This window comes from Crocuta crocuta, unplaced genomic scaffold (genome assembly GCF_008692635.1).
Source record: "Crocuta crocuta isolate KB4526 unplaced genomic scaffold, BGI_CrCroc_1.0 scaffold317, whole genome shotgun sequence".
NCBI lineage: Eukaryota > Metazoa > Chordata > Mammalia > Carnivora > Hyaenidae > Crocuta > Crocuta crocuta.
In genome coordinates, this window is record NW_027530984.1 from 6,454,411 (window position 1) to 6,482,213 (window position 27,803).

At 41.6% G+C, this 27,803-nt stretch overlaps 1 protein-coding gene across 1 annotated transcript in view; it reads right to left on the reverse strand.

The window, feature by feature from the left end:
* The window catches only part of GLIPR1 (GLI pathogenesis related 1), a 29,159-nt gene extending 1,848 nt beyond the window's left edge, over positions 1 to 27,311 (reverse strand). Inside the window, exons 1-8 of the mRNA XM_077770233.1 lie at positions 27,218 to 27,311; positions 26,256 to 26,360; positions 23,023 to 23,125; positions 18,793 to 19,069; positions 18,376 to 18,381; positions 17,271 to 17,510; positions 6,646 to 6,755; positions 1,335 to 1,417 (exon numbers count right to left, since the gene is read on the reverse strand). Coding sequence (XP_077626359.1) covers positions 1,335 to 1,417; positions 6,646 to 6,755; positions 17,271 to 17,510; positions 18,376 to 18,381; positions 18,793 to 18,981 — 628 coding nt within the window. The 5' untranslated portion in view covers positions 18,982 to 19,069; positions 23,023 to 23,125; positions 26,256 to 26,360; positions 27,218 to 27,311. The remainder of the gene's footprint in view (positions 1 to 1,334; positions 1,418 to 6,645; positions 6,756 to 17,270; positions 17,511 to 18,375; positions 18,382 to 18,792; positions 19,070 to 23,022; positions 23,126 to 26,255; positions 26,361 to 27,217) is intronic.
* Between the last annotated feature and the right edge of the window lie 492 nt (positions 27,312 to 27,803).

A 27,803-nucleotide genomic window follows, 5' to 3' on the forward strand; every position in this document is an offset into this window, starting at 1 on the left:
TTTTTAAAGAGAAAGAATGATTTTTTTAAGGAAGCATACATCCAGATTAGTAGTGCTTATTTGCCAGCCAGTCTAGGGTATAAATGAATTATATATATGAATTAAATATATGAATTAGGCATAATTCCTACTTGTTTGGAATTTAGAGTCCAGTGAGAAAGATAGCAAACCAGTGGCAACAATTAAATTACTTCTTAAATAAATTTAAATAATTGTCTCAGTTTTCATAACAGATTTCAAAGAAATATCATGAGAATTGTTCATGAGTATAAAAAGTCACAAAGTTTGGACATAAAGAAAACACCAAGAGTAAACTCAACAGTTGGGAGTTGAGTTTGGGAGGATGAATTTGTGGATATTAGGTAATATTTAATGAGTGCTACTGTGTGCTAGGCTCTTGTTCTAAATATATTTTCTTTTCTCATTGATTGTTTCACCAAACCTGTGATGAGTTACCACCATCTACATTTTATTGTTCTGTTCAGACAGTTGCCCAAGGTCACAGTGGTGGAACTGGAAATTGAACTTGGAAATAAAATAAAATAACATGCATGGTTCTAGGGCACCTGGGTGGCTCAAGTCGATTAAGTGTCTGACTCTTCGGCTCAGATCATGATCTCATGGTTCGTGAGTTCAGGCCCCGCATCAGACTCTGTTCTTGCAGCACAGAGCCTGCTTAGGATTCTGTCTCCCTCTCTCTCTGCCCCCCTGCTTGCTCTCTCTCTCCCTCTCAAAATAAATAAAAATAAACTTAAAATGTGTGGTTCCAACTCCTATGTTATACTGCCTAACTTGGAAGAAAATAATATGCTTTGTAGTGTTATGGCAACACAAAAGGAAGTATCAGTTAATACCTTGATACCCTCAGAAGAAGTTCATCGCATAGAGGCTGCACTTTACTGAGTTCTCTTAACAAAACTGCTGTGAATGAAATGAAAGATGGTCGAACTAGGAGAGAAATGACTGGCTCTGAAAGCTGATTGAAAAAGTGATGCTGTACCAGAAGTGAAGTTGACAACTCAGTGTTGACAAATCATGAGTTTTTTTGATCTTGCTGAAATTCAGCAAATCTTGGGTCTACAGTTTCTATCTTCCTAGTCACTTTTTGTGGTAATGATTAGAGCTACAGAAGGAGGATATTCTCTGCTTCCTTAAATTTATCTTAAATATATGTGCATTCCTAGGACAGTAAGCCATTGGTTTGATTGCTGCCTAATGCCACCTTCCCTGAAAATAGCTATTAGAGAAAGCAAACATTTGCATTCTTAGCTCTGTAGAAAGTTCTAATAGTTTCAAACACATTGTATTATTGGCAGAGTTTTCCTTTTACTCACTGCAGAGATTATCCAAACACTGGTCATCATTGGGGCAGTCACTGCAGGTGGACCCTTCTGTGTACGGCCTACTTCTGTACTGTCTATAAAGGAGAAAACAACTGTCCATTAGGAGACGTGGGTTTTTGTTGTCATCGCAATGAAAATTACCGCGCATCTTTTACTAAATCTGTAGGAAGGAAGTCCAGGGATTCAGAGGGTTGGTAAGGGAAGTGGAGAGGGAAGCACAAGTAGAAGCCTATTAATATTTGCAGAGTTCCCTCCACGTGACTGTGTCTTCTCCTACATCATTTAATTCTTAAGACAGTTCTGGAAGTTTGTTTTATTTGACACAAAAGGAAACTAAAGTTCTAAGAAATCACAATGCACACATACCAGAGTCAAAATCAATCCTAAGGCAACCCTAGTCTGACTCCAGGGCACCACCATCCAAAACACTGTCCGTCCTAATGTATCATGACCCACATTTGCTCTTCTCAGTTTAGCAAGCCTCCATAGTCCATGGTAGAACAATATGTGCTTCCCTGTTAGTATTAAATAAGCTCTAGAAAGAAGTTTAATAATCAGTAACTTTAAAATAATGATAGATTAAAACCATATTTTGAGTTATCTGCAAGTGGAATGTCATATAAAAATATCTGATATTTACAAAGATAGAAGTAGTACTAAAAAAGTCACACGCACTGCTGCTGATACAACTGAAGTGTTGTCTTCATAATGAAATATTTTTTTAATGTTTATTTGTTTATTTTTTTGAGAGAGCTCAAGCAGGGGAGGGGCAGAGAGAGAGGGAGACAGAATCCAAAGCAGGCTCCAAGCTCTGGACTAATAGCTCAGAGGACTTGAACCCACGAACTGTGAAATCATGACCGGAGCTGAAGTTGGACACTTAACCAACTGAGCCACCTGGGCACCCCAAAATATTTTTAATAGAGGTTAGTGAAAATAAACATGTAACTGTTTTCTGATCCAAGTTCATGGACTCAACTCCCCTCCCCTAATACTATACCTTTACCTCCAAAGTTAAGAAACTTTGGTTAAGAACCAAAGTTAAGGACACATTACTTTTATGAACACCTCATTTCCAACCCAACATATGTGTTCTAATCTTACTTGTGTTCTAATCTTACTTGGCTCCAAAATAACTTGGGTTGTTTTAGAAACTCCGTTTATCCTCATGTTTGCTTTACACTGTGGAAAACAGTCAAAGGAACATAGTGATTCTGATAACTGTCCAAAGTGCACATGAATCTGGGGATATCTTTCATTGTTAAAAAGCACCATACTCATTGAGAGGTCCAGTTCTAGAATGTTTTTAGTAAGATCACTTACGCTATTTCATTCTTTGTTGAACTGGGAAAACTATATAGAAGAGGGGAAATTTACTACTTCAAAAACAGGCTAAAAACAAAAGGCAGTTGTGAATTCTAGGGAAATGGCACAATTTGTCTTGAGAGTAACATGGTACTGGAAAGGCCTGGGTTTTTTTGGAGGGGAACAATGGAGACTAAGGGCCCTAATATTCTGTCCATAAAGAAGCAGGAAGTTATAGTGTTCCCCCTGGTAGCTTGAGAGAGAAAGGATTGATACCCCAGGAGTGAGGAAAAGACATTTTTTTTTTAAGTAACCTCTTTGCCCAACATGGGACTCAAACTGAGGACCCTGAGTCATACGCTGTACTGGCAGCAGCCAGGCCCCCCTGAGAAGACAGATCTTTAAGGAAAAGATAAATACGAGTACAGGTTCTCAAAGCAGGGGATATTAATACTGTACTGATAGTCAAGGTTGTCCTTTCCTCTTCCATGCTGTAATCCATTCTCCCACTAATCAAATCACAAGATAGCCTTGCTCAGAGGGGGCTTGAAGGGAGAGTTCTGTCCGTGAAAAATGCAGATCAGAATGACCTGAAGCAGCCAGGAGGAAGGGTCAAAACTGTCCTGGGCAATGAATGACTCCAGAGCTTGAGCTAAGGTGACTGGAGAATTAAGCATCCTGCACCCAGCTCAGAAAATCTCAGAAATATGGCAAGGATACTGGACGTTAGAACTATGTGGGAAAAGATGCCTATGACTTTTTATACATGAAAGGAGGAAAACAAGCTCAGAAGGCAGAAGAAAATGAGGACATCCTTAACTGGTCTCTGTGTTCCTCCGTTATGCCTGTCAATCCATTGCCCACATCTCATTTAGAATGATCTCCAAGTTTAAGGCAGGTCTTGTCACTCCTTGCTGAAAAGGTTTGGATGATTCCTCTTGAGATGTGAATAAAGTTAAATTTGCTGTGGCCTGCACCGCCCTGCAGGGCTGAGCTGCCTCCTTCCCCCCGTTTCATCTGATTCAGTGGTGCAAGCACCCTGACCTGTCTGTTCTTGCATCCTTTCCACAGAAGCTTTGCAGATGTTTTCTGCAGCAGACATCTGTTCCCGAAGTTCTTCACAAGTCTGGTCCCTTTCTATTCTTCATGTCTGTGCTTAAATACATTATTTTATCCAACAGAGGGTCCTGCCTCTTGATAGCGTCAACTACAGTATCATTTGTATTTCCCTCATTACTCCTATCATAATGCAGTTATTTTATTTGTATTTTTATTGTCTATCTGCCCCATAGATATTCCATAGAAACAGAAATTCCATAAAAGCAGGGACTGTGGCTGGTTCTCCTTTGCATCTCAGTAAACAAATATTTGTTGGATAATTGAGCATATGAATCCATTTATTTGTATGAAAAAATAAATGTTACTCTATAGAAGCATTAAAACTGGTTATAAGCTTTACAGCTTTTTATTGTTTATAACTCTAAAAGGCAAGTAGATTCGGGCTAAACCAGGAGAATTTCCATTTGTACCTCCTTATTATAACAACAATAATAACTATGAATGCCTCGCAAATAATCACCATTGCCAGGTATTACAGTTAGTGTTTTACATAGCTTTCTCATGTAATTTTTATAGCTACTTGATAAGTAGCTGGTGCTATTATATCTCAATTTTTTTACAGAGGAAACAGATTCAGAGAGGTTAAGCAACTTGTCCAAGGTCAAGTGAACCAAGGTAGTGGGTCTCAAGACCTTGTATCCTAACCATTAAGCTATATAAATGACATGAAGAGTTACCACTGATTGATTTAATGGCTTTAGCTAGTTGTTCCTAGGTTTTCTCTGTTTTCTGATTTAGGCATTTTAAGTCAAAGCTATTCTCTTTTTTTTTTTTTTTTTTTTTTTTTTTTTTTTTTTTTTTTCTACTATGTTTTNAGGCGCCCCAAAGCTATTCTCTTCTGAGTGACACCTGATTTTAGTCCTTTCACCCCACCCACACTCGATCAGACTATCGAGTGTTTCTTCAGAACATTACTTAAGGGAAAGAAAGAGAGGCTTCCTCTAGCAAGTCTTCTAGAATCCCAAAGATTGGTAAAATCCAAACACAATTAAGGGCAACAAATTAAAGAAAAAGACTGTTATATATACGGCAACAAGTTAAAAGCTTTAAAATATAAACTACCATAAATCATTAAGAAAATCACTACAGTAGAAAAATGAGCAGATCATATGATTCACAAAAGAAGGAATATAAATAGGTGATTGGGTGAAAATTTATAGTCACTAGTGGTCAAAGAGATGCAAGAGAAAAAATAACATTTTCTTTCAAATTAGAAAATACTAAAAAATTATAGTATCCAGTACCAATGAAGAAGTATAAATTGATACAATAATAGTGCAGAATAATTTGGCCACAAGTGCTTTAAAAAACATAAAGATGTTCACACCTTTTATTTAGAATACTATTTCTAGAAACTGTAGGGAAATAGATGTGACCAAAGACTTATATGCAAGGTTGTTCATCACATATTAAAAGAAGATGCAGAGAACAATCTAAATTCTTCAATAGGATGAGCTGTTATGTGACCATCTAGAGCACAGACTCAGAAGCCAGAGAGCCCAGGTCACAATCCAGCTATGACATAGTGTCACCAACTGTGGAACCTGGGCAGGCTACTCACACCATCAGTGTCTCCATTTTCTTATCCCATGCCAAACTTGGGTTGTTATAGGATCCAGCTCAAGACTTTTCATGAAAATTGAGTAAGTTAATATATATAAAGCACTTAGAAAAGTCCTTAACATATGGTAAATATTTTCTAAGTATTACTCTCATTTTTTATGGTGAAAAAATTTATATTTAGATTCAACCAGCTGGATTCAGTTTAGATGATCCCAGTTTTTTGGGAACATCCAAAGCATCATAGTCAGCAGCCAGTCAAACATATGCCTTCCCTCCATCAGGCCTGGTCAGGATGTTGACCTTGGCCACGTCAGTGTCATAGAGCCTCTTCACAGCCTGTCTGATCTGGTGCTTGGTGGCACCACAGTGAACACGAGTGTGTTGTCTTATACTTCCTTTGTGGCCGTCTTGGCAGTTGGTGTAACTTGATGACGACATAGTGGTCAAGCTTGTTTCTCCTGGGAGGATTCTTTCAAAGATATTTGGTCTGCATTTGGAGACTCAGTGTCTTGGGTCATTGGAAGGAAGCTGACATGTGGATCTTCTTTTTTTTGTGATTGTGAATGTCTTTCAGCACCATTTGCTTGGCCTTCAAAGTCTTTGCTTTGGCTTTCCATCTTCATTAAAGAGTACTCTCATTAATTGTATAATTATTGATATTATGTTTAAAAATTTGATGATGTGGAAAATGCTCATGGTATAATTTTAAAAGAAGTAGAAAATGTTCATTTTCAGTATGATATTCATTTTCTAAAGAATGTGTATGATGCATAAGCATACATATCTATAAGTTTAAAGAAAGGTCGGGGGCATATCATGGGTCTACCCTGTTTTCCAAAGGGAGAAAAACTGTATCCATTTCAAAAGCAAAACTTTCAGAAGTAAATGAAATAAATTACATAAATTGAGAAATTTAATTCTCAAAAATTTATTGTTTTGAAAATTGTAAAACATGCCAAGTTTTTAATAAACCAATAAATATAAAGTAACACCAATCTACCCATTTTGTCGTATTATTACCATTTCCAATTAGTCTATGTCCCTGCAAACATTTCAGTCTGGCCATTCTAAAACTATATGTTGTGTGTGTGTCTGTGTGTATTGATTTGCATTTGTAAAGCGTGCACACAGCCACACAAACACACATGTATATTAAAAAAAAAAATGTACCAAATGTTAATGGATTAGATCTCTGGGTAGAGGAATTGAGGGTGATGTTAATTTTCTTTTTTACACTTTATTACCCCAATTTCCTGTAATGAAGATTAATACTTCTAAATTTTTTTTTTAGAAAGAGATTGATTTGGGTACTTACCCTGGTCCATAGTTGCATATGTAAAGTGCTCCGTTGGAAATACCAGTGCCATAAACACTGGAACAATACTGTACTGCACAGCCCACTTTGTAACTAGCTGCCCAAACAACCTGAAAGAAAGAAGGATTTGTAACAAGAGAGACGATAAAGTGAACATTTGAGTATGATTAGGCCTTCATAAACGCAGTGAGGTGTGTTCACTTTGTTTAGTTGGAGCAGTTATTACCAAGAACTCTTAGGTCCTGAGGACTCGGTTAGAAACAAGACTTGTAATTATGATTAGGGTCTGATTGTGTGAAATGAACATGTAAATGATACTAAGAAATAAACGTAAATGATACTAAAATGAAATAAAATAGTGCTGGAGTGGGGGCTGATCCTGGGTGCCCAGAGAAGGGGCGCTGGAGGAGGCACTGGAGCCGAGGCCTGCAGGGGGCAGCACTGGGGATGGCCTCACAGGAGTCCTCACCGCGGGAGGAAGAGCCTTCCATAAGGAGAGAACAGTGGCACAGAACCCCGGAGGTGGGGAGGGCTCGGGGGTGAGAGTGGCAGAGAGAAGCTGGCAAAGCCGGGATCCAGTGAGTGGGGAGAGTCATTGGCGTTGAGGGAGGAGGCAGAGGGATAGGTCGCGGGGAATCTCGTAGGCAAGTGAGTACTTTTTCACATGTCAGAAAGATCGCTTGGTTGTTATGAAGTCAATGGGCTGAGAAGAGCAAGGGAAGAAAGAGGGAGGGCATTTGGGAGGCTCTTTCCGCGGTGCAAGAAAGAGAAGACAGTGACCCACACTTGGGTGGGGGTCGCGGGCTCCTGGGAGTCCATCAGGTACGTGGTTCAGCTCTAGGTACAGCTGAAAGGATTTGCTGTTGCTTTGAGTGTTAGGGAAGAGGGAATCTCTGGGGCCTGAGTAACAGTTACTGAGATGGGGGAAGGGAAGGAGGAGGGTAGCTGGGAGCATGGACAGGGGTTCCGTTCAGGTCCTGTTCCCTTTGAGATGCCTATTAAAGTCCCAGGGCAGAGTGACTTTGCTGCTGAATGTGACCGTCTCTAGATTATTATTTAGATCAAGGCTAGAGATATAAATGTGGAAGACACGGGGCTAGATTAGGTCATAGGCAAAGATAACAAACAAGTAAATGAGAGCATAGGATAAGGAACAAAAGAAAACCAGCAAGGCAGATAGAAAACGGGTGGTGAGTGGCATAGGAGAAAACCCAAGAACAGAGCCAGCTTTAGGGAGAGGGGCCTGTCACACTGGACTCCATGGGGGTAAGACTCCATAGTTGATTTAGTTCAACATTGTCAGTATTTTCCCACATTTAATGACACTTGTCCCCTGATTTTTGAACAAGGGACTTTACATTTTCATTTTGCACTAGGCCCCACAAATTATATGGCTGGTCTTAACCAAGAGTTTGGTGTCATTGGAGCCTAAGGAAAAAAGTACTTTAAAGAGGTAGTATGTAGATACTAAAGATAAGCCAGCAATTAAATGCACTCCTTTGGGCGTCTGGGTGGCTCAGTCAGTTGAGCATCCGACTTTTGATTTTGGCTCAGGTCATGATCTCAGAGTCATGGGATCGAGCCGTGCATCAGGCTCCGCACGGAGTGTGGAGTCTGCTTGGGATTCTCTCTCCTTCTCCCTATGCCGCTCTCCCCCACTCACACACACATGCTCTCTCATTAAAAAAAAAATTTAAAAAGTCCTGTTTACAGTGATACCAAATTGCATAATAAATTACCTTTACTCATTTTTGTAAAAGCAATTTTGTGGCAAGAATTGTGCCAAATATGGGAAATACAGAAGTGAATGAGCTGGAGGTAATGTCTGCCTTTGGCAAATGAGGAGAAAAGCTGCCCTCCAGCCTATATGCGAGGGCTTGACCACAGCACAGGGGAGCGGAGGAAGCTAAGGGAGCACACAGCACAGGAGCCTGCGCTGACTTCATGCGGCGGAACTGAACCCCCAGGAGCTGGTCTAAGAGCCAGGGGAGGTCTTCCAGAGGCCACATCTATGCTAACCCAGGATGGAAAGACTCAGTGGAGACTAAGCTGGTGTGGCTGCAGAAAAAGATCAAGTTTACTTTTTAAAAGAATCGGTAATGGGTGATGGGCATTGAGGAGGACACTGGTTGGGATGCTGTATGTAAGCCAATTTGACAATAAATTATATATTTTAAATTTTTTTTTAATTTATTTTTGAGACAGAGAGCCATGAGCATGAGCGAGGAGCAGAGAGAGAGAGAGAGGGAGATACAGAATCCAAAGCGGGTTCCAGGTTCTGAGCTGTCAGCACAGAGCCCTACACAGGGCTGGAGCTCACAAACTGAGATCATGACCTGAGCCAAAGTTGGACACTAAACCAACTGAGCCACCCAGTTGCCCCTGACAATGAATTATATTAAAAACAAATAAATAAATAAATCAGTGAAAGCACCCCTAAGGGAGAGAATCTAGAGGGAGGGGAGATGTGGATCCAAGTCTGTGCTTCCCCAAGGCTGAAAGGTGGGCGGAGGTGCTAGGGAGGCAGGAGAGGAAACATAAGATAGGGCTGTGGCTCTCTGCATTCTGTCCCTCTTTGGTTTGGCAGCTGGGGACTCCATGGGAAGCCAGCCGCTGGCCTCTCCCCGGGGAGGAGCAGTGCTCTCCTTGGCAAGGATGGCTCCCTCCCTGGTCAGAATGGGGCGATTCCCTTCTTGGCTCATACAGGAATCCCCTGCAGGGAACTCTGGGCAATCCCAGTAGCTTCGGCCTCTGTCTCAGGGAGAGCCTAGCTTCATAGCCATTAGTCCTCAGGTTTGATCCTTGCACTTATTATACTTTCTGATCAATTTTTCATTTATTTACAAAGTTTTAAATTTCTCTTCACTGCATCTCAAAGGAATTTTATCCGGATGCTTTGTTTAAAATACAGGTTTCTGGACCCATCTCAGTCCTGCTGAATGCAAGTCCCTGGAATTGTCCTTGAAATCCATTTTTTTTAATTGAGGTATAATTGACGTATGTTATATTAGTTTCAGGTGTGCAACATAATGATTCAATATATTTACATATTGTGAAATGATCACCATAATAAATCTAGTTAACATGAATGGAAAGACAATCACAGGCCCAAAATGGTGTCACTTATGCTGGGCCCTATCACCAAACTGGGGCCTAATATCTAACCTAATTGCACTTTCCGCCTATCCCAGAAATGATCTTAACTGATCAGTCAGGAATTTTCTGGTCAGCACCAATAAGCTAACCTGTCACAGGGCCCTGTCCATCTCCCAAAGAAAGATGAGGTAAGCCACCTAATATGATTCCTGTCCCCAAAGGAAGATGACCCTTTGCAAAATAACCCTTTTTTCTGTTTATGACTTTTTGTCCTGCCTTTAAAAATCTTTCCATTTCTGGGACACTTGGGTGGCTCAGTTGGTTGAGCGTCCGACTCTTGGTTTTGGCTCAGGTCATGATCTCCCAGTTTGTGGGATCGAGCCCCATGTTGAGCCCTGCACTGATGCAAGCCTTGGGACTCTCTCTCCCCCTCAACCCAAATAAATAAATACTTTTTTTAAAGAAACACCTTTCCCTTTCCATAACCCTTTGGCACTCCTCTCTACTTGCTAGATGGGATGCTACCTGATTCGTGAATTAGTTCATAAAACCAACTAGATCTTTAAAATTTATGTGGTTGAACTTTTGTTATTTAATACATCCATCACCATATAGTTACAAATCTTTTTTCTTGTGATGAAAACTTTTAAGATTTACTCTCTTAGGAACTCTCAAATATACAATACAGTATTATTAACTATAGTTAATGTGCTGTACTTTATATCCCCAGGACTTGGTTATTTTATAACTGTAAGTTTGAACTTTTGACTACATTTACCCATTTTGTCCTCCACCCCAATGACCACCAGTCTTTTTTCTCTTTCTAAGGGTTTGTTTTTTGTTTAGATTCCACATATAAGTAAGACCATATGGTATTTGCTTTTCTTGGCCTGACTTATTTCACTAGCATAATACCCTCTAAGCCCATCCATGTTATTGCAAAAGCAGAATTTCTTCTTCGGGAAAATGTATTACATATATAGGAATATCGCTTATCTCTAAAAAAGAATAAAAATCTATATTTTAACAAGTTTCTTGGGTGATTATTATGCATGCTAATTGGGTGCAATGTTGTCTGTATTCCTTTTACTACCATCGTTGTCAATCATTTTATATTTTTTATCTTTTGGTCTTTGAGCACTTTCTTCAAGAGTTGTTTTATCTCAAGTATTCTGTCTTTGGGCTTCACACACACATCTTTAATGCTTTATGCTGTTTCTTTTGCTTTATTGTCTTTTCCTTTTCTTTTCCAGTCTCTTTTCTTCCAAGGGCATGCCATTCATTTTGTTTTAACTGGTGTTTTTTTCCTTTAAAGTCATGTTGTAATAAACACAATAAAATCCATCCATTTTAGGTGTACAGTTCCATGAATTTTGACAAAAACATAGTTGTGTAGCCGCTGCCATATTCATGACTTAGAACATTTTCATCACCCCAGAAAGTTCCCTTGTGTTCCTTTGTGGTCAGCTCCTACCCCCACACCCTGACAACCATTAGTCTGTTTCCTGTCTCTCTCCTTTTGCTTTTTCCCGGAATTTTATATAAATGGGATCAGTTTAAATGTGGGTTTTTTTTTCATTCTGGCATCTTTCACTGAGCATAAGCATTTGAGATCTACTCATACTATTGGGTTCACTTCTTGATTGCATGGGTGCCCCACAGTTTGGTTATCCATTCAAGTTGGTCTCTTGTTAAAAGTTTTATGGGCATTCACAGGGCACCTTGGTGACTCAGCAGGTTAAGAATCAGACTTTGGCTCAGGTCATGATCTCACTATTCACGGGTTCAAGCCCATGTGATTCAAGCTGTGCCAACAACTCAGATCCTGGAGCCTGCTTCGAATTCTGTGTCTCCCTCTCTCTCTCTCTCTCTGCACTCTGTCTCTGTCTCTCAAATTAAAAAAATAAAAACATTTAAAAAATTAAAGATTTTAAAAATAAAAAAAATTATTTATAGACATTCGGATTCTGGGTTCAACTTGTGGGCTCTGGAGCCACTCAGTCTCTATAGATACTGAGTTCATATTCTAGCTCAGCCACTCACTGTATGACCTTGACCTTTGCTTCCTCAACTATTTAGTGATGATAGAGAACACTCTCAACTTTAAGGCTTATTTTGACATTTTAAATGGGCTAGTAAGAAAGTGCTTAGAGCAGCTGCTGGCACATAGCAAGCACTCAGCAAATGTTCGTGTTTTATTCCCTAATTACTAATTTTCTTCTGTTTTAAAATCTTTGAAAACTATCTTCTATCAAGCAGATTCCTGTTGTGTGCTTTCATTTGTTTTAATAGGGTAAAAAAATAATAAATCTAATTATAAAAAATAATGAGAACTACTGATTATTGGGAATTTACTCGCCGCCAAGGTAATGTTGAGCACTTTACATGCAACATAATGTTTAACACATCACTAAGGAAGTATTGCCCCTATTTTTATTAGCGGAAGTTGGAACCTACTTCTACTTGACTGCAGAGTACTATGAGGGCAGTCCATGCCCTGAGAAAGAGGCTTTCAGAGTGTTTTCCCCTTTTAGCAGAAGTAGGAACAATTTTCTATACCTTTCTAACAAAAACGGCATCTCTGGGGAACATACTGGGGGCAGAGATGTCTGTCCTTTGGAGTTAACACCTCCTTTCCCACCATCTTTCAAGTCTCAGGAAGAGTCCATCTGACTCATTATCAGGCACTATTATCAAGAGTATGGTAACACTGCAACATATATCAAACCCAGTAAAGAAACTGTGAAACATGTTCCACTTTATTGGGCTGTAAAAGTGTAAAAATAACAAGCGGGTAGCAGTTGAGGGCTAGGGATAAAACTAAAAATGGGATCAATGGTGCCATCTAGTGGGCACTCTCAGCACTAGCACACCTAAACTGCTGCCCCGCCCGTACGCTTAAGTCAAACCATTCTGTTCCCAAATATAAAGGTGAGCAGCCGACAACAAAATAATCTAATCTCCCATATTAATATACCAAAATTCTCACACGGTGCAAATCTACCTTAGTGAAGATAGAGCTCAAGTGTTGACCTCATGTGTCAAGAAATATCACATCTTTAGGAGTTAATGATTGGGTCTAAATCTATTATCTTCACTCTGTACAACCACCCTTCACCAGCCAAAATCTAAAAATAGCTTGTTTTTTATTAGTAGAAGATGAGGATAAGTGGGAGATTATAATATCCACTTGAGGTAATTTCTAGCAAGAATTTACAATGGCAACTGAGTCTTGAATCTCCCATAAGATTTCTTAAAAGGATGAAAATATCAAATTTTAATGTAAAGGCATCTTTAACCAAGCTGTCAAAGTCTTCTTCCTACATACTTGGTGGAAAAACAGTTCATGGAGATCGAACCTTTGTTTAATGCCTACTAAGTACCTGCACTTTATTATAACACATACACATTCTATTATTTAATCCTTACAACATATCTGATATCTGGATTCCAGCTCTTCCTCTTATTAGTTATGTGACACTGGGCAAACCACTTCTTTTTTTTTTTTTAACTAGGCAAAAAACTTTATTAACCTTGTTTCAAACTTTATCCTCGGCTTCTTCAGCTTAATCAGCTGCAAAGAAAGAAAATTGTATATAAGCAAAAACTAAAAAGAGCTGCACTGTCCAAAGGGCCTGGGCTTTAAGATACTAGAGACCTAGATTTTATCAGCTCCACGAACAAAATTCTAAAAAGCAGTCATAGTATAAAATAGCCTCTCCCAGCGACTTCTTCAAGCTCTATCTTCTTCAGAAGTTGACTCATTCAGCTTGCTTCATTCTTGGAAGCTTCATCAAACTTCCCCACCAGATCTGGAACTTCATTCTTCTCCTCCTCTCTGGTAGCGAGTGGTGCTGTTCTGTCTACAGATTGTGTAGCCAGAGCTTCAGCGGGTCGTCCTAAACTGATCAGACTGTCTGCACCAAATTGGTTAAGATGCTGGGTAGCATTTCTGTCAGCTGCCTGGTCTCAGAATGGCCTGGAATGTGAAAGTGTTTACTGCCCCAAACTTTAGGTTCCTTGAAGTGGATTTCTGTTCCTTGGTTTGGGAACATATTCACTTCTTCAATACCAGAGATATCGTTCACCCCTAACTTTGTTAAGGGAAACTGAAGTTTTTTTATTCATCTGCTGTAGCGGTTCTATGAACCACCTTCTTCTTCTTTTAATGTTTATTTTTGAGAGATAGAGAGGAGACAGACAGAATGGGGGAGGAGCAGAGAGAGAGGGAGACAGGATCCCCAGAAGCACAGAGCTGGAATTGGGGCTCCATCTCATGAACTGAGATCATGACCTGAGCCGAGGTCGGACTGAGCCGTCCAGGTGCCCTAGAACCATCTTCTTTTCAGGTGGGCTGTTCCTTTCCTACCAATGCACATTTATGCTTTCAGTTTGGCAAGTTTCTCCTGGTTCATGATAGTTTCTTTCATCTTGCTGGAGCAGAAATTGAACCATGCAGGGGGACTAGGGTTCCCTTTCAGGGAGTCTCAGGTGGACAAGCTGAGGTTAGGTGCATAAAAGTGGGCACACAAGATGTAGGAAAACAACTTCCTAACTCCTCTGAGCCTCTTGACTCATCTCTGGATGACAGTGGTTCTCTGACAGGTTTGTGGTAAGATTTGAATGATATCTTTAACCATGGAGAGCTGAGTATCATGCTCACTTAAAAGCGCTGCGGGAGCTCCTAGGTGGCTCAGTTGGTTAAGCCTCCAACTTTGGCTCCGGTCGTATCTCACGGGTTCATGGGTTCCAGCCCCCTCTTGGGCTCTGTGCAGACTGCTCAGAGCCTGGAGCCTGCTTCAGATTGTGTCTCCCTCTCTCTCTCTCTCTCAAAAATAAACAAACATAAAGAAAAAAGTGGACACATTATGCCAGACCCAGGGAGTCCCTGGACTTCCTCTCCATGAACAGGCTTGCTTTTGGAAATTGGGGGTAGAATGTAGTGGTCTTTTTGAGAGAGCAGATTAGGGAGCACTCAGCTTAGACTCTGATACCTGTATGCAAGGAAATGAATTTTTCTCATGTCTGAAATGTTAGCTCTCTTTTTTTTTTTTTTTTTTTTTTTTTTGCCCTAGATGTAAGAGGAACACTCACAAATGAGCCCAGCTAATTTGGAGAGGGCCATCTCTGAAGTCTCCGGTCTATCTGACATAAAATCAAGTTTCCTCCTCTTGTTTTGAGTCCCTGAAAAGATGAACATGGAGTGTCTTAACCTGCATGGTTTAGGAGTCTGTGGTCAATTTACCAATCCTTTGATCTTTATATATTTGGTGTGGTGAGCTACTAGCCAGTCTTCTGAAGTACAAGGCTCATTTGTACACACTGTCCAGCTCTACCCCCTTTTCATTGTTGCCCGGAGTCCTCTTCCTTTTCCTTTTCATTTGATAAATTCTCCGTTAGTTCTCAAGAACCAGGTGAAATGGCTCCTGATGGGTGAACAACTCCTAGGTCTCCATACCTCCCTTTGTCCAGATAAGCGCTCTGCCCTCTTTGCTCACATGGCACCTTGTCGGTTTCTCCAACTTGCACCAACAATGCACTAGATTACATTCACTTACACACAGGTCTCTCCCCAAAGAAGGGCAACTCCTAAGGGTCAGGGGTCATTGCCATCTGTGTCCCTCATTCCCTGCCCCACCTCCATTTCTCCTCACGTTTACTTCTTGTGATTGTACTCAATAAAGTGTTAGGACTTGGGCACCTGGGTGGCTCAGTTGGTTAAGCATCCCACTCTGGATTTCGGCTCAGGCCATGATCTCGTAAGTACAGCCAGTGGAGAGGGGGCTTGGGATTTTCTCTCTCCCTCTCTCTCTGCCCCTCCCCCGTTTGTGTGCTTTCGGTCTCAAAATAAATAAATAAGCATTGAAAAAACTAAAGTGGTAGGAGATAAGCTATTGTTCCTGACTGTTTTGCAGGAATCTATACTAAGACATATGACCAGTGAGTGCCTTACACAGTGCTCGGCATATGGTAGAAGCTTAAACACTGACTGAATGAGTACCCTCAAACTGACAATTATTTTTGGAGATTTAAGCAGTGTAATTTGGGGGCACCTGGGTGACTCAGTTGGCTAAGTGCCTGACTCTTGATTTCAGCTCAGATCATGATTTCATGGTTTCATGGGTTTGAGCCCTGCTTCGGGCTGTGCTGACAGTGCGGAGCCTGCTTGGGATTCTCTCTCCCTGTCTCTCTACCCCTCCCCTGCTCACGCTGTCTCTGTCAAAATAGATAAACTTAAAAAAAATTTTAAACAGTGCAATGTTTAATGGTATCAGGTGCCGCTTGTGGACAAACTGGATTTAGCTTTCTTGCCGTCTAGGACTTGTGGGATTCTGATGGAATCAATTTTCTGGTTAAAATTTTTTTTTGTAAACATAAGCCAAGATTAATTGTTAATGGGATAAGTCTAGAGAAAACCTCATTTATATTTTCAAGAAAGGGACCAATGTGGCTGGTGGTTTGATAGCTCCTCCTTGCTTATAAGAATCGAGATGAAAATTTCACCAAAATCCACCCCTCCCCTCACATCATAATAGTAAATATCTGTGCCAAACTTGTTTCACCTGTAACAACACCCAGGCGATCAGAAGCTGAACTGCATGGAGACTTTTTCTAGCAACATTTTGCTCTTTAAAAACACCTATTATTCCAGGCTAACTGCCTTATTAACCTCATTTCAGCACATTTTTGTACATGAGAAGCAGTCAGACATAGGTTCGCACCTTTAATTATTGGCTTGACAAGGACTGCCAGGAAAGAAAAATAAATAAATGAAATGTGGCCAGGATCAGGAAGCAGGATAGTAAGAAGATAATAGATGATGCTACCTGACATCACGTTTATATCATGTTGCAAACATGCTAACTTGTTTACATCATGTTGCAAACATGTGTTAAGGTTAGGAAACTGAAACCAGCTTGAGTTAAAAAAAAGAGAGAGAGAGAGATCTCAATGGGAGCCTCTGAATGTGGCTGCTGGGAATAATGCTGTTTAGATTTGTGGGGCAGAACAGCCACAGGATGGTTTACACAAATTTGCATGTTGGCCTCTCCATTGTTGCTTTTCTCTTCCTTGTGTGACCCGTCACAGGCTCTCAGCTCATGTTTGAATAAATAGGAAGATGTGGAATTGATGCTTCTGTCTGAGAGGCTTATTTCTCCCAATATTATAGACCCAAATCAGCTGCCTCAAATTTTACAGAGGACGCACACCTGAAAATCCATTCACCTATAAAGTTCGCTGGTTAGGATAAATTCCCCCAGAGAGGTAGGTGTTACCAAAATATTCAAAGTCTTCCAGATTGGTGAACCTCGCCTTTAACGTTTATACACATAAATTAACTCTTCAAGCACCACCTCCTCTGCTATTGAAGTCTGCTCCATATATTTGTTTTTTAAGTAAGCTTGTAACCTCTACCCTCTCACATTTACAGGCACAGCAGTTTACTATATATTTTCTTACCACCAGATTCTAGTTTTCTCTTTACCTTTAAAAAGATGATTTCAAGAGAATACAGGGCAGATACTTGCCTGAGTGTAATGCCCGCAGACCTGGGTGCATTTATGAGTCCTGAAGTCGTAGTATTGAAGTTCATCGTACCAGTCTGCAATGGCTGAAGATACAGAAAACAGGGATAGGGACCCAGCCCAGATGTTTTCTCCCACAAAGGAGAAATTTGGGTGCAGCTTGTAGCTCGAATGCAGCTCAACGTTGTGTTTAAACTGACAGTTTCTTGCCCATGTTTTTGCACCTCCATGAATAGACATTTTCTAAGGAAAACATAAAAATGGTCAATAGGTACATGAAAATATGTGCAAAATCACTAATCATCAGTGAAATGCAAAAAACAAAACCACAATAAGATATCGCCTAATACCTATTAGAATGGCTAGTATTGAAAAATACAATTAACCTGGCTAGAGATTCTAGAGGCCTCTCAAACCTTTTCTGTGGATGTGTCTTCTCTGGGCTTGTGCTTAGNACTGGAAGATGAGGAAACTGATGATCAGAGGGGAATCGGTATTGTACGGTTCATGAGAGAAGGTCCTTGCACATCACAGAACAGGAATTAGACCAGTAGCTCAACCGTCAGGCACGGAAAGCTGTAAAAAGGCAACACGCAAGCGGGAACTGTTACCGGCCGCTGCACCCCCTCCCGGATGGACCACGCCCCGTCCCTTTAAAATCTCTTGGCTAGACAGAAAGCCTGGAGCTGGCTTTCGGACCAGAGTCTGCCTACACCGCAGGTAGCCCGCCTCCTGAATACAGCTTCTTTCAAAAAGAATGAAAACTGTTACCAAAAAATGTAACTGGAATGAGCAACATGAGACTCTGAAGGGGGAAATGAGGCCTGACGACGGTGATGACCCAACAGAGAAAGGTCCTCCACGTAAGTGTGGTCTCCCAGTATCGAATAAGGCCACTGGGAAACTTGATGATCTCGTTTTTTGTGCAATTTAAAGACTAAATGAGGGACGCAGATCAGCATTTCACTGAAAGCCTGTTATGTGCAGAATACTGTATGCTGTGTTTCACACTAGTTTATAGTATTTTATAAACACAATAATAGTCCGTATCCTAAGGAGCTTAGAGAGGTTAAAAACCAGCCCACAGCCACGGAGCTGGGGTTCAAACCCACGTCTGACTCATTCAAAATCCTGTCCTTTCCTGAGCTGCCATGCTGCCTTCCTGAGAAAGTCAATATACTCTGACAGCAACAACAGAAAAGTAAACGTACAGACAAACAAAAAAAGCCCTCAAAAAATTAACAGGGAAGAAAGTGACCAAAAAAACCAAAAAAAGTCGAATCTTCCTATGACCAGAAAGGAAATATCTAGAAAGAGGAGTGAAAAGTACTTGCTGAGCTTGCTTACAAGAGATGAGTCAACAGAGCTAAACCGGATTCGTTTTGATCCCAGACTGAATTTACTGCACCCGTTAATCACAATGAAAAAGAAAAAGCGTTCAGGATGAGCAAGGATTTACCTCTACAATCAACACACGGTAGTTGCTTTTTTTACTTACTTCTACGATTACTGATATTTTCCTTACCATGTATAGCATATCACTGGCTCTTGGATACACCTCTGATCGGAACTTGTTATGAAATCGAACACAGTCTTTGATGAAGTCTTCATTTTCGATATCGGGCAAACTAACTGTGTTTTCATAACCGGGGACTAAGGAAACCATCCAGGCTGTCACGGCAAGTGTGACCCACATGCTCAGGCTGTCTGGCATGGAGCCCTGGGAGGCTGGAAACCAGAGCCAGTGCAGGTTCTGAATGCGTGAGCCTCTCCCAGTCTGACAGAGCACAGGCTGACTTCAGCTTTGAGAAAACAGAAAGCAGAACTTGAGTTCATCACAAGTTGAAAGAAATGCATTTAGCCATATATGGTTTGCCACCACTTTTCTGCTGTTAACCCTGCCTTCTCGGCGGTTCTCGGTGACACAGCACCTATTACAACATAGATATTTACGAGGCTGCATCAGACTTTCGAGTGAGGGGCTACTTCCAAAGGAAATTCTGGAATCTCCAGAAACAACAGTCTCAATTTTTATGGAGGTTCTGGTGGTTAAATAAAAACATATCTCTTACTTCCATAAATGTCTTGCAAAATGCTTTTCAAGTTTGTTTTGAGTCATATGAGCACACAGTGGTTGGGATATCTGGCGAACATCTTAACTTGACCTAGAATTCATTCCCAGTGGCGTGTGTGTGTGTGTGTGTGTGTGTGTGTGTGTGTAACCATGGCAACGAGAGGGCAGAGAGAGAATAGTAGAGAGAGCACTGCTCTCAATTTCAGATTTTAGTTTAAGTTCTGTTCCTCCCTAGTTGCAGCTGCCTATTTACTGAATGAAGCAAATACAACTTTTTCTAGCCCCTTAATCAGAGAGGATTTGGGGGGCTCTAACGAACTAGCTGATATATTAACTCAATACATATTAAATGTCTACACTGGGTATTCAGTTTAGTAATAGGAGATGAAAATGCTGCCCTCGAGGAGCCGAGAGAAGCAGGCACTGTGGGGTGGTGACAAGCCCAGGAGAGCTGAAGGTCTGGGTGGAGGAAAGCACCAGGGGCTAAGGACACAGGATGCCTAACCCATTCTGGCAAGGGTCAAAATGGCTTCCTACAACAGCAGTGAGGTCTTTGCTGAGCTGGAATCAGACTGGTGTTGATCAAGTGAAAAAAAGAAAAGGAGGTGAAGGGAATTCGGGGATAGGAACTATATATCTGAGGCAGGCAGGCCGGGTGCAAGGACCCAGGGGGTCCTGGGCTTGGAGAAGGGTGGAAATCAGATGCGGGCCAGCAGGAGGGGAAAGCAGAGTTTACTGAAGTATATATATAGAAAGAGATACATGGAGCATCCAGGAAAGGAAAAGAGCATGAGTCTCACCTTTGCTTGGGGTCTGGGATTTTTATTGTCAATTATGGTCTGGTACATGTGTCCTCTTAGACATCCAGAAACTGATCAGAACCAGGAAAGTCTGGGTGTCCTTCAGAAGCCACTCACTCCCTCATGTCAGGGGTCTTGGTGTCAAGGTGCTAGAAGTCAGTGCTCTTAGAGAACGTTTATGATGATGATCCTGCTCCATCACTTTTTAGACCTATTGTGCTGGGAGACTCCAAAGACATCATTATCTCTTTGACCCTTAAAAGGAAAATATATGTAGCCTGGCTGACTCAGTCTGTAGTGAATGTGACTATTGATCACAGGGTTGTGAGTTCAAGCCCCACATTGGGCACAGAGCCTACTTAAAAAAAATAAAGGAGAACATACGCTTTTTGCATTGCAAGGCATGTGTAGAGTGGAGTGGGGGTGCAGGTCCTAGCAAAAAGAGAAACTGGAAAAGAAGCAAGGGAAAAAAAAAAGGTTTTTTTTCCACGGGGTCCCTTCAGGTTCTCGGTCTCATACCCAACTCTGAAGTTGGAAACAAGAATAGAGAGTGACTGGGGCGCCTGGGTGGCTCAGTCGGTTAAGCGTCCAACTTCGGCTCAGGTCATGATCTCACGGTTGTGGGTTCGAGCCCCGCGTCGGCTCTGTGCTGATGGCTCAGAGCCTGGAGCCTGTTTCAGATTCTGTATTGTTGTGCCCAAATTGCGAGTCCCCTGAGACCTTCAAGGAGCCGACATTGATGCAGGTACATAAGGGTCTTTATTACAAGCTCAAGCAGGGGCTCACCCGTCTACCGGGGCAAGCGGCACCAAGAAGAAGCCCCGAACAATAGCGAGCAGGGTTTTTATGGGGTAAGGGATGGGGGTGTTACAGTGCACATATTGTACATTTTGCATCATCACATAAGCACCAATCCTAATTGTACAACACCCATGGTAACAGTTTTGACCATTCAGTGTCTGTGAGGCGTCCATTACTTTTGGCGGGACCCAATCATGACCTTTGAGAATCCTTTGAAAATGACCAATCATGAGATGAGCTCAAAGGGCCCGCGTGGGGTTTAGGCAAATGGTGAGTGATTGGCTAGTTTGTACAGAGTAACTACCTGCAGTTCCCAGCCCTGACTCAGACCTCAGGAATGTTACACATTTCTTTTGATTGGCTGATCCGAGGGTGCTTTCAGCTGAAGCTTTTCCTGGAACTGGGGCTACGTGCAGCCCGAGGTTGCTCTTAATGAAGGACTTAATTTCAGGCTCTTCAGTATCTCCCTCTCTCTCTGACCCTCCCCTGCTCACGCTGTCTCTCACTCAGAAATAAGTAAAACATTAAAAAAGAAAAAAAATTTAAAAGAATAAGGAGCCACTGCACGTTGTCTTTCTCTACAGAGATGGTCTTCAAGTATGGCTGGTAGGAAACATGGTACCTGGTTCTCATTGAATTTAGATTCCATGGGCACCTGGGTGGCTCAGTTGGTTAAGCGTCTGACTTCGGCTCAGGTCATGATCTCATGGTTCATGGGTTCAAGCCCCGTGTTGGGATCTGTGCTGACAGCTAGCTCAGAGCCTGGAGCCTGTTTCAGATTCTGTGTCTCCCTCTCTCTCTGACCCTCCCCTGCTCATGCGGTCTCTCTTTCTCTCTCAGAAATAAATAAAACATTAAAAATTAAAAAAAAAACAAACAAAGAATCCAAATAGTGCTTTCATGACAGGGAGAGCAGTAAGAGGCAGATCAGGGAGAACTTTCTGGCTTCTGTCAGTGATTTGGATTTTATCACAAATCAAATTAGAAGCGATAGAAGGGTTTGTTTGTTTTTTAAGCTGTAGTTGGGGTGTGATCTGGTTTTAGAAAACCAAGAGATATGGAGAATGGAATAGGCTTGGGGGTGATTATTTTTGGTGGAAACTCTTAAAAGGAAACATTATAGAACTCTGAAGTGAAATTATTGCCCCCACCACATAACTTCAGAAAGTACTCATAAATAATGTCACTTATGTCCAGGCTGCCTAATTTGCACTAGCATTCCATTCCATTATATTGACCTAAGACTCCTTGTCTAGAGCTCAGAGGTAACCTTTTGATCAAGGTAGTCAGTCAACAGTGAGACCTTCCTGAAGCTTGAGGTGGGATACAGGCCTGGGTCTGCTTCCCACCTTCTTCTGAGTCTCTGTGAGCTAGACTGAGTTTTGAACACCAGAACAAGAAAAATGCAACCTTGCAAACAAGGAAATTTAGTGACATTTTGTGATTGCTTGAGCAATCCCCATTGCACATACACAACTCCCAAGAATTAGCAATATTATCTTCGTACTGAAACGAGCTAAACAATTTTCTTCTTGAATTTCTTGAAAATAATAAACAAAAAGGAAAGTTGGCCATCACTGAGACCCTTTTTACATTACTATGCGAGGCCAATTAGCTCCTCTGAACTAAAACCTTTAACACGTCTTACTTTCCACAACAAAAAGGTTTCCACAACAAAAGCCCACAGAGGATGGTTTGCTCAGAACAAAAGGAATTTTTAGCAAGGAGCGGAGGCAAGCCTCTGCTTCTTTTCAAGAGGCTTACAGCTCTTTCCTTACCCAGGGTCTTTGCCATGGTCTTGAGAAGCATGTCTGTGTGTTAAGAGACTTGTTTTCAGTGTTTATCTCTGAAAGGTGGCTGTTTAGATTTTTTTCCTTACTTCCTTAATCTCTTCTGTACTGTGGAATTTTTTTTTACAGTAATTATATAGTATCTTTTATAATCAGAAAAAAAAACCCTAGAACTATTTTATTCTGGAGAAGCATGGGATCTTTACAATTGTACACAAATTAACTCATATACACTGCTGATAAAGGCATGCATAGATAAAATACTAAAGGATTATGGCGAAGCCCAGTACTTTTTGTTTGAAGGACCTTCTTGTTCAAGGGAGTTGAGGAGAATAATCAGTCATTGTTCATGACATCTTGAGGAGGCCACTCTGGTGTAGATCATTCGGAGGGCTATGAGAAATACAAAAAAGATTAACAGGCAGAGAACTCCAATAATCCAAATATGTAAACTGAGGCCATGGAATGAGTTGGTTGGATTTAACCATTTCACATTGTCAGATAACTCCTGTTCAACCTGTATCTGTGTTTCCTGTTGAATATCTAAGGTGTTTTTTTAATGTGTTTTATTTATTTCTAGGAGAGAGAGAGACAGTGTGAGCAGGGGAGGGTCAGAGAGAGAGGGAGTCACAGACTGAAACAGGCTCCAGGCTCTGAGCTGGCAGTCAGCAGCTGGCTGCTGTGGCAGTTCGTGGCTCGAACCCACGAACCGCGAGATCATGACCTAAGCGAAAGTCGGACGCTTAACCGACTAAGCCACTCAGGCGCCCCGGAATATCTAAGTTTTGATGCACCTGGGAACACAGAGCATTCATCTCAGATTGTAAGTTGGTGGAAAAAGCTCCTTGTAGGTGTTTTTTTCAGTAAATCCCAGGAGTGTTGAGACATATTATATTGTAAGGGAATGACACAAATTTTGTCACGTTGCCTGTCACACTGTATACGTTGATGATCAACAAGTGCCTGTTGGCAGTCCTCCCTCCCTTCGAGGGCTGCTTATGCAGCTTGTAGTCTCTGCATGAGATCGTTATGAACCTATGTTTGAGTCCTTGTTGCCTTGGTGATATTAGTCATTATGGGACTGACTGCTTTAGCAGTGTGGATAGACTGTTAGGGAGACCACTGCCACAGAGGCAGTGCCTAAAATGACAACCAGTGAGATAAAGAAGGCAATGAGTCATCCAACAAATCTTTATGTCTCCACTTAGAAATGACTTGGGCTAATTCAGTGACACTATTGCACCCTTCCCAGAGCCCCACTAGATTTACTGGCAACCAAATTTGAGGCTGTCTTTTTAAGATAAACATGGGCGAGATAGAAAGTTTGGTAATGTTACAATGACTGATACAGGCTGTGTACCAAGCCAGAGGAGGTACTTCAAAAACAATATGGTTGTCAAATGCTATATTAACCAGCTTAGTGGAAATTATGAAAACATAGGGATGAGGTGTACAGATCATGACACTGTGTGCGACAATCTGTGTGAGATTCATACAAAAGGTGCCACTACTATTAGCATAATGCCCATGAGAGAGATTGAGAATCAAAAAAGAAAGGCTAAAATGCTGTAAGCTGTAATGCCGAGGGCTATGTGAATCTGTTTTCAATGATTAATATTGGCCCTGAAAATCTGCCATCAGTCCAAAGGATGGAGGAATTGCTAGGTTCAGAAAACCTAATAGGTTTGCCCACTGAGGTTGTGTCCTTTAGGACCCCAGTTAATGAGAGTAAGATTTTGAAAAAATTCCTCTTTATAGACAAGGGAGTTCTGGCAGGGCTACCAGATGACTGAAGAGCTACTAGGGACCATATCTTCTTTATTTGGCAATGATGAATAGGGGGTGGGTAAGAATCCTTGGTGGAGGGGCACCCAGATGGCTCAGTCAGTTAAGTGTAGACTCTTGACTTCAGCTCAGGTCATGATCTCATGGTTCATGACTTCGATCCCCGCATGGGGCTCTGCGCTGACAGCGTGGAGCCTGCTTGGGACTCTTTCTCTCTCTCTCTCTCTCTCTCTCCCTCTCTCTCTCTCTGCCCCTCCCCCTCTCATGCTCTGTCTCTCTCCTTCAAAAATAAATGAACATTAAAAAATTAAAAAAACAAAAGAATCTTTGGTGGAGGTGGATGTAGTAAAGGAGGCTACTGAAATGAATGTCAGATTTGCTTTATGGTCCTTTGTTTTAGGCACGTAGTGAACGTATGTCTGTGCTATGATTTTTAAACATCCAGAAGTGTTCACAGTGGTTACACAAATAGGAGGGAAATGTGATGATGATGAGGGAGCATGGGGCAAGCTGACGGCAAAGTACAGATTAATAGCACCCTAGCCACCACCCAGGTGGAATATGTGCGATATTCCTTGGATGTTCCTGGCTACTCAAGAACAAAGGAAAAGGGTTTAAGCGCTTGCCATGCCAATGTGGGAGACTAAGGCAAATGAAAAATTAAATCGCCTTACTGCCTACAGCCCACTGACAAGTCCTTGAAACTGGCAGAATGAGGCTCAGCTGCCTCAATGATGACACTTTGGTAGGGACAACAGGGAAGCTTAGCTTAACATTATCCTGATGTCCAGGATCCTATAAGTCTACTTTGACACAAAAAATTCCTTTGGAAACTTCCTTTATCTCCACTTCCCCAAGATATATGCTGACAATCGTACTCCAAGCTTATGGCCCCCTGATATACATCTGAAGGGCCTTATGACGGAGGTTTTACTAAATGGTAATAAATGGCATCTCCCTAGCAACAGCTAGCCCTTCAAAGTCCTGGAAACCTTGCTTCCAAAATTCCTTAGAGATTTACTCTATCCCCGAACCCCTCCCAACATGAGGGTATACAGTGAGTTATATACAACCCCAGTGCAACCCTTGCTGCCCACGGGTCCTGTCCCCATGCTTTCATAAAATCACCTTTTTGCAGCAAAGATGCATTCAAGAATTCTTTCTTGGCTGTCAGCTCCAGACCACCCCACCATCACCCAAAAACTTCATCAGTAACAAATTGAGAATAGTTACATCAGAATTTTTTTTTAAGATGGTAAGTTTATCAAGTACGCACATATAGGTTTTCCATAGTAAAATTTTAATAAAGCACGAAGCACGTTTATCAGACCCAAACAGTCTTAGTTTCTCTGCAATAAGTCAGAAGCACAAACCTACATCTAGTCATCAGTGCTTTAGTCTTTTATCTCATTAGTCAATGAATTCAACCCCATTTATTGTGCAAACAAAACTTTAACGTTTTAGGTTACCAAGGACTGAAAATTATCTCCATAATTACCCATGAAAACTTTTAGACAGACAAAATTAACCGTTATTTTAAGTCATCCTTTTGCTAACAAATTGCAACAGAGATAACAGAAGCTTACTTGACTTTCAGCAAGCCTAGATAGAATAAATTCCATATTTAATGCTGATAAACAGGTCTATCAAAAACCAGCAAACTTAAATTATCCTAAATACAGAATACGTTTTACTTGGGTCCACTTAAGACAATTTGTTCCCCATGGTTAATTTTTACCTGGAATGCTGGTGGAGAATATGAAGCGGGCGGTCCAAGGGGGTGCTCTTTCCTCCTGGACCCTGGACCGAAGGGTGGGAGGAGGAGCCAGTAGTGCCCAAGGCACTGAGGATGAGATAGAAACCAGTTATGCAGGCCACACCCCAGGTGGTGCCGAAGCCGGAAAGGGAGGGGAAGGCTGAATGGGTGAGGTTTGGCCTAGAAGCCAGGAGGGAGATAAAAGCCCAGAGGGAAGAGAAAGAGGTCTCCTAGTCCTAAAGCCTGTCAGCACAAACAGAGCCAAGCCAGGTTTTTGTTTTGTTTTCCACCAACTAGTGGAATTAGGCAGCCCAGGTCAGGCCAGAGAAGATAGGGAATTTCCCCAAAATGGAGTTTCGGCAGCTGCTTGGGGATATTCCTTAAAGTCCCTATCCTGAGGTACACTAACCATAGTTGGCTCCAATTATCATAGTCATTAACCAGGGAAATGAATGAATGAGTGAGTGAATGAATGAATGAATGAATAAGCAATCGGGAGTAGTTAAGAAGGCGGTGGAGGGGAGTCATCCTCCATAGTAGGAGGTGTTCCAGGAGGGGCGGGTGTTAGCTTTTTTTCTTAATTTGTTCCTTCTCATGGAGATACATGTACAGACTAAACTCCAGGTCACTAAAATGGAATCGGGAACCTTCTCTCTTTCTTCAAGTTTCCTTTTCAAAATTTTTTCCCACTTGTTCCCATAAATCTAAATGAACTGAACCATAGTTGGGGACCCAGGAACAGGCATCTCTATTGCTCATAACAATTTACTTAATTGATCTGTAACAGTACAATGAGCCACCTTTAAAAGCTGCTGTGAAGTTTTTAAATATAATAGCTATTCCTTTGACATTTTTGGCCCATGGTAGAGACAGAGAAAAGAAACACTCTCACTAAATAGAAGACACGGTGGCAGCTATCCCAAGCGGGTACTGCTGTCACTTACCGAGACGTGGTCTCTCTGAAGTCTAGGCAATGTCACTGTCTTTTCCTGAACATGTCAATTCTGCCATCTGAAAATCTGCCTCTGAAGTCTATCACTATCGTGTTGGCGTCACCAATTGTGGGCTTGGCTTCGGCTTTGTCTAGCAAAGGAGGAGGGCAGACAGGATTACTCAAGACTCCGTGCAAGTCAAGAGAGGTGAGAGGGAGGCTGAAGGAAGTTTCCCTGCTCCCAAGCGCCCGTATTCACTGAGTGTACATTTAGGCAAACATTGCACAATCCATCAGTGGGCTACGTGCCAGTAAGAATGTATAGAAAGCATGCAGAAAAACAACATGGATAAAATATTCCATGAAATAACATGGTCTAAGGAATTTATGAGCATAGGCAGGACCTACCCCATAGATATACATTAACTAGATAAGCGAAGCTTGGCTGCTGTTTCCAGCAAAGCCAGAAAGCAGTTTTCTGCTTTGCAATGCATTTCCTATAATCTCCTAACCCAGGACATTGCTGTTTGAGTTCCCTGACACACTGACAGCCTGAAGCCTGTTTGGGATTCTCTGTCTCCCTTTCTCTAAGCTCCTCC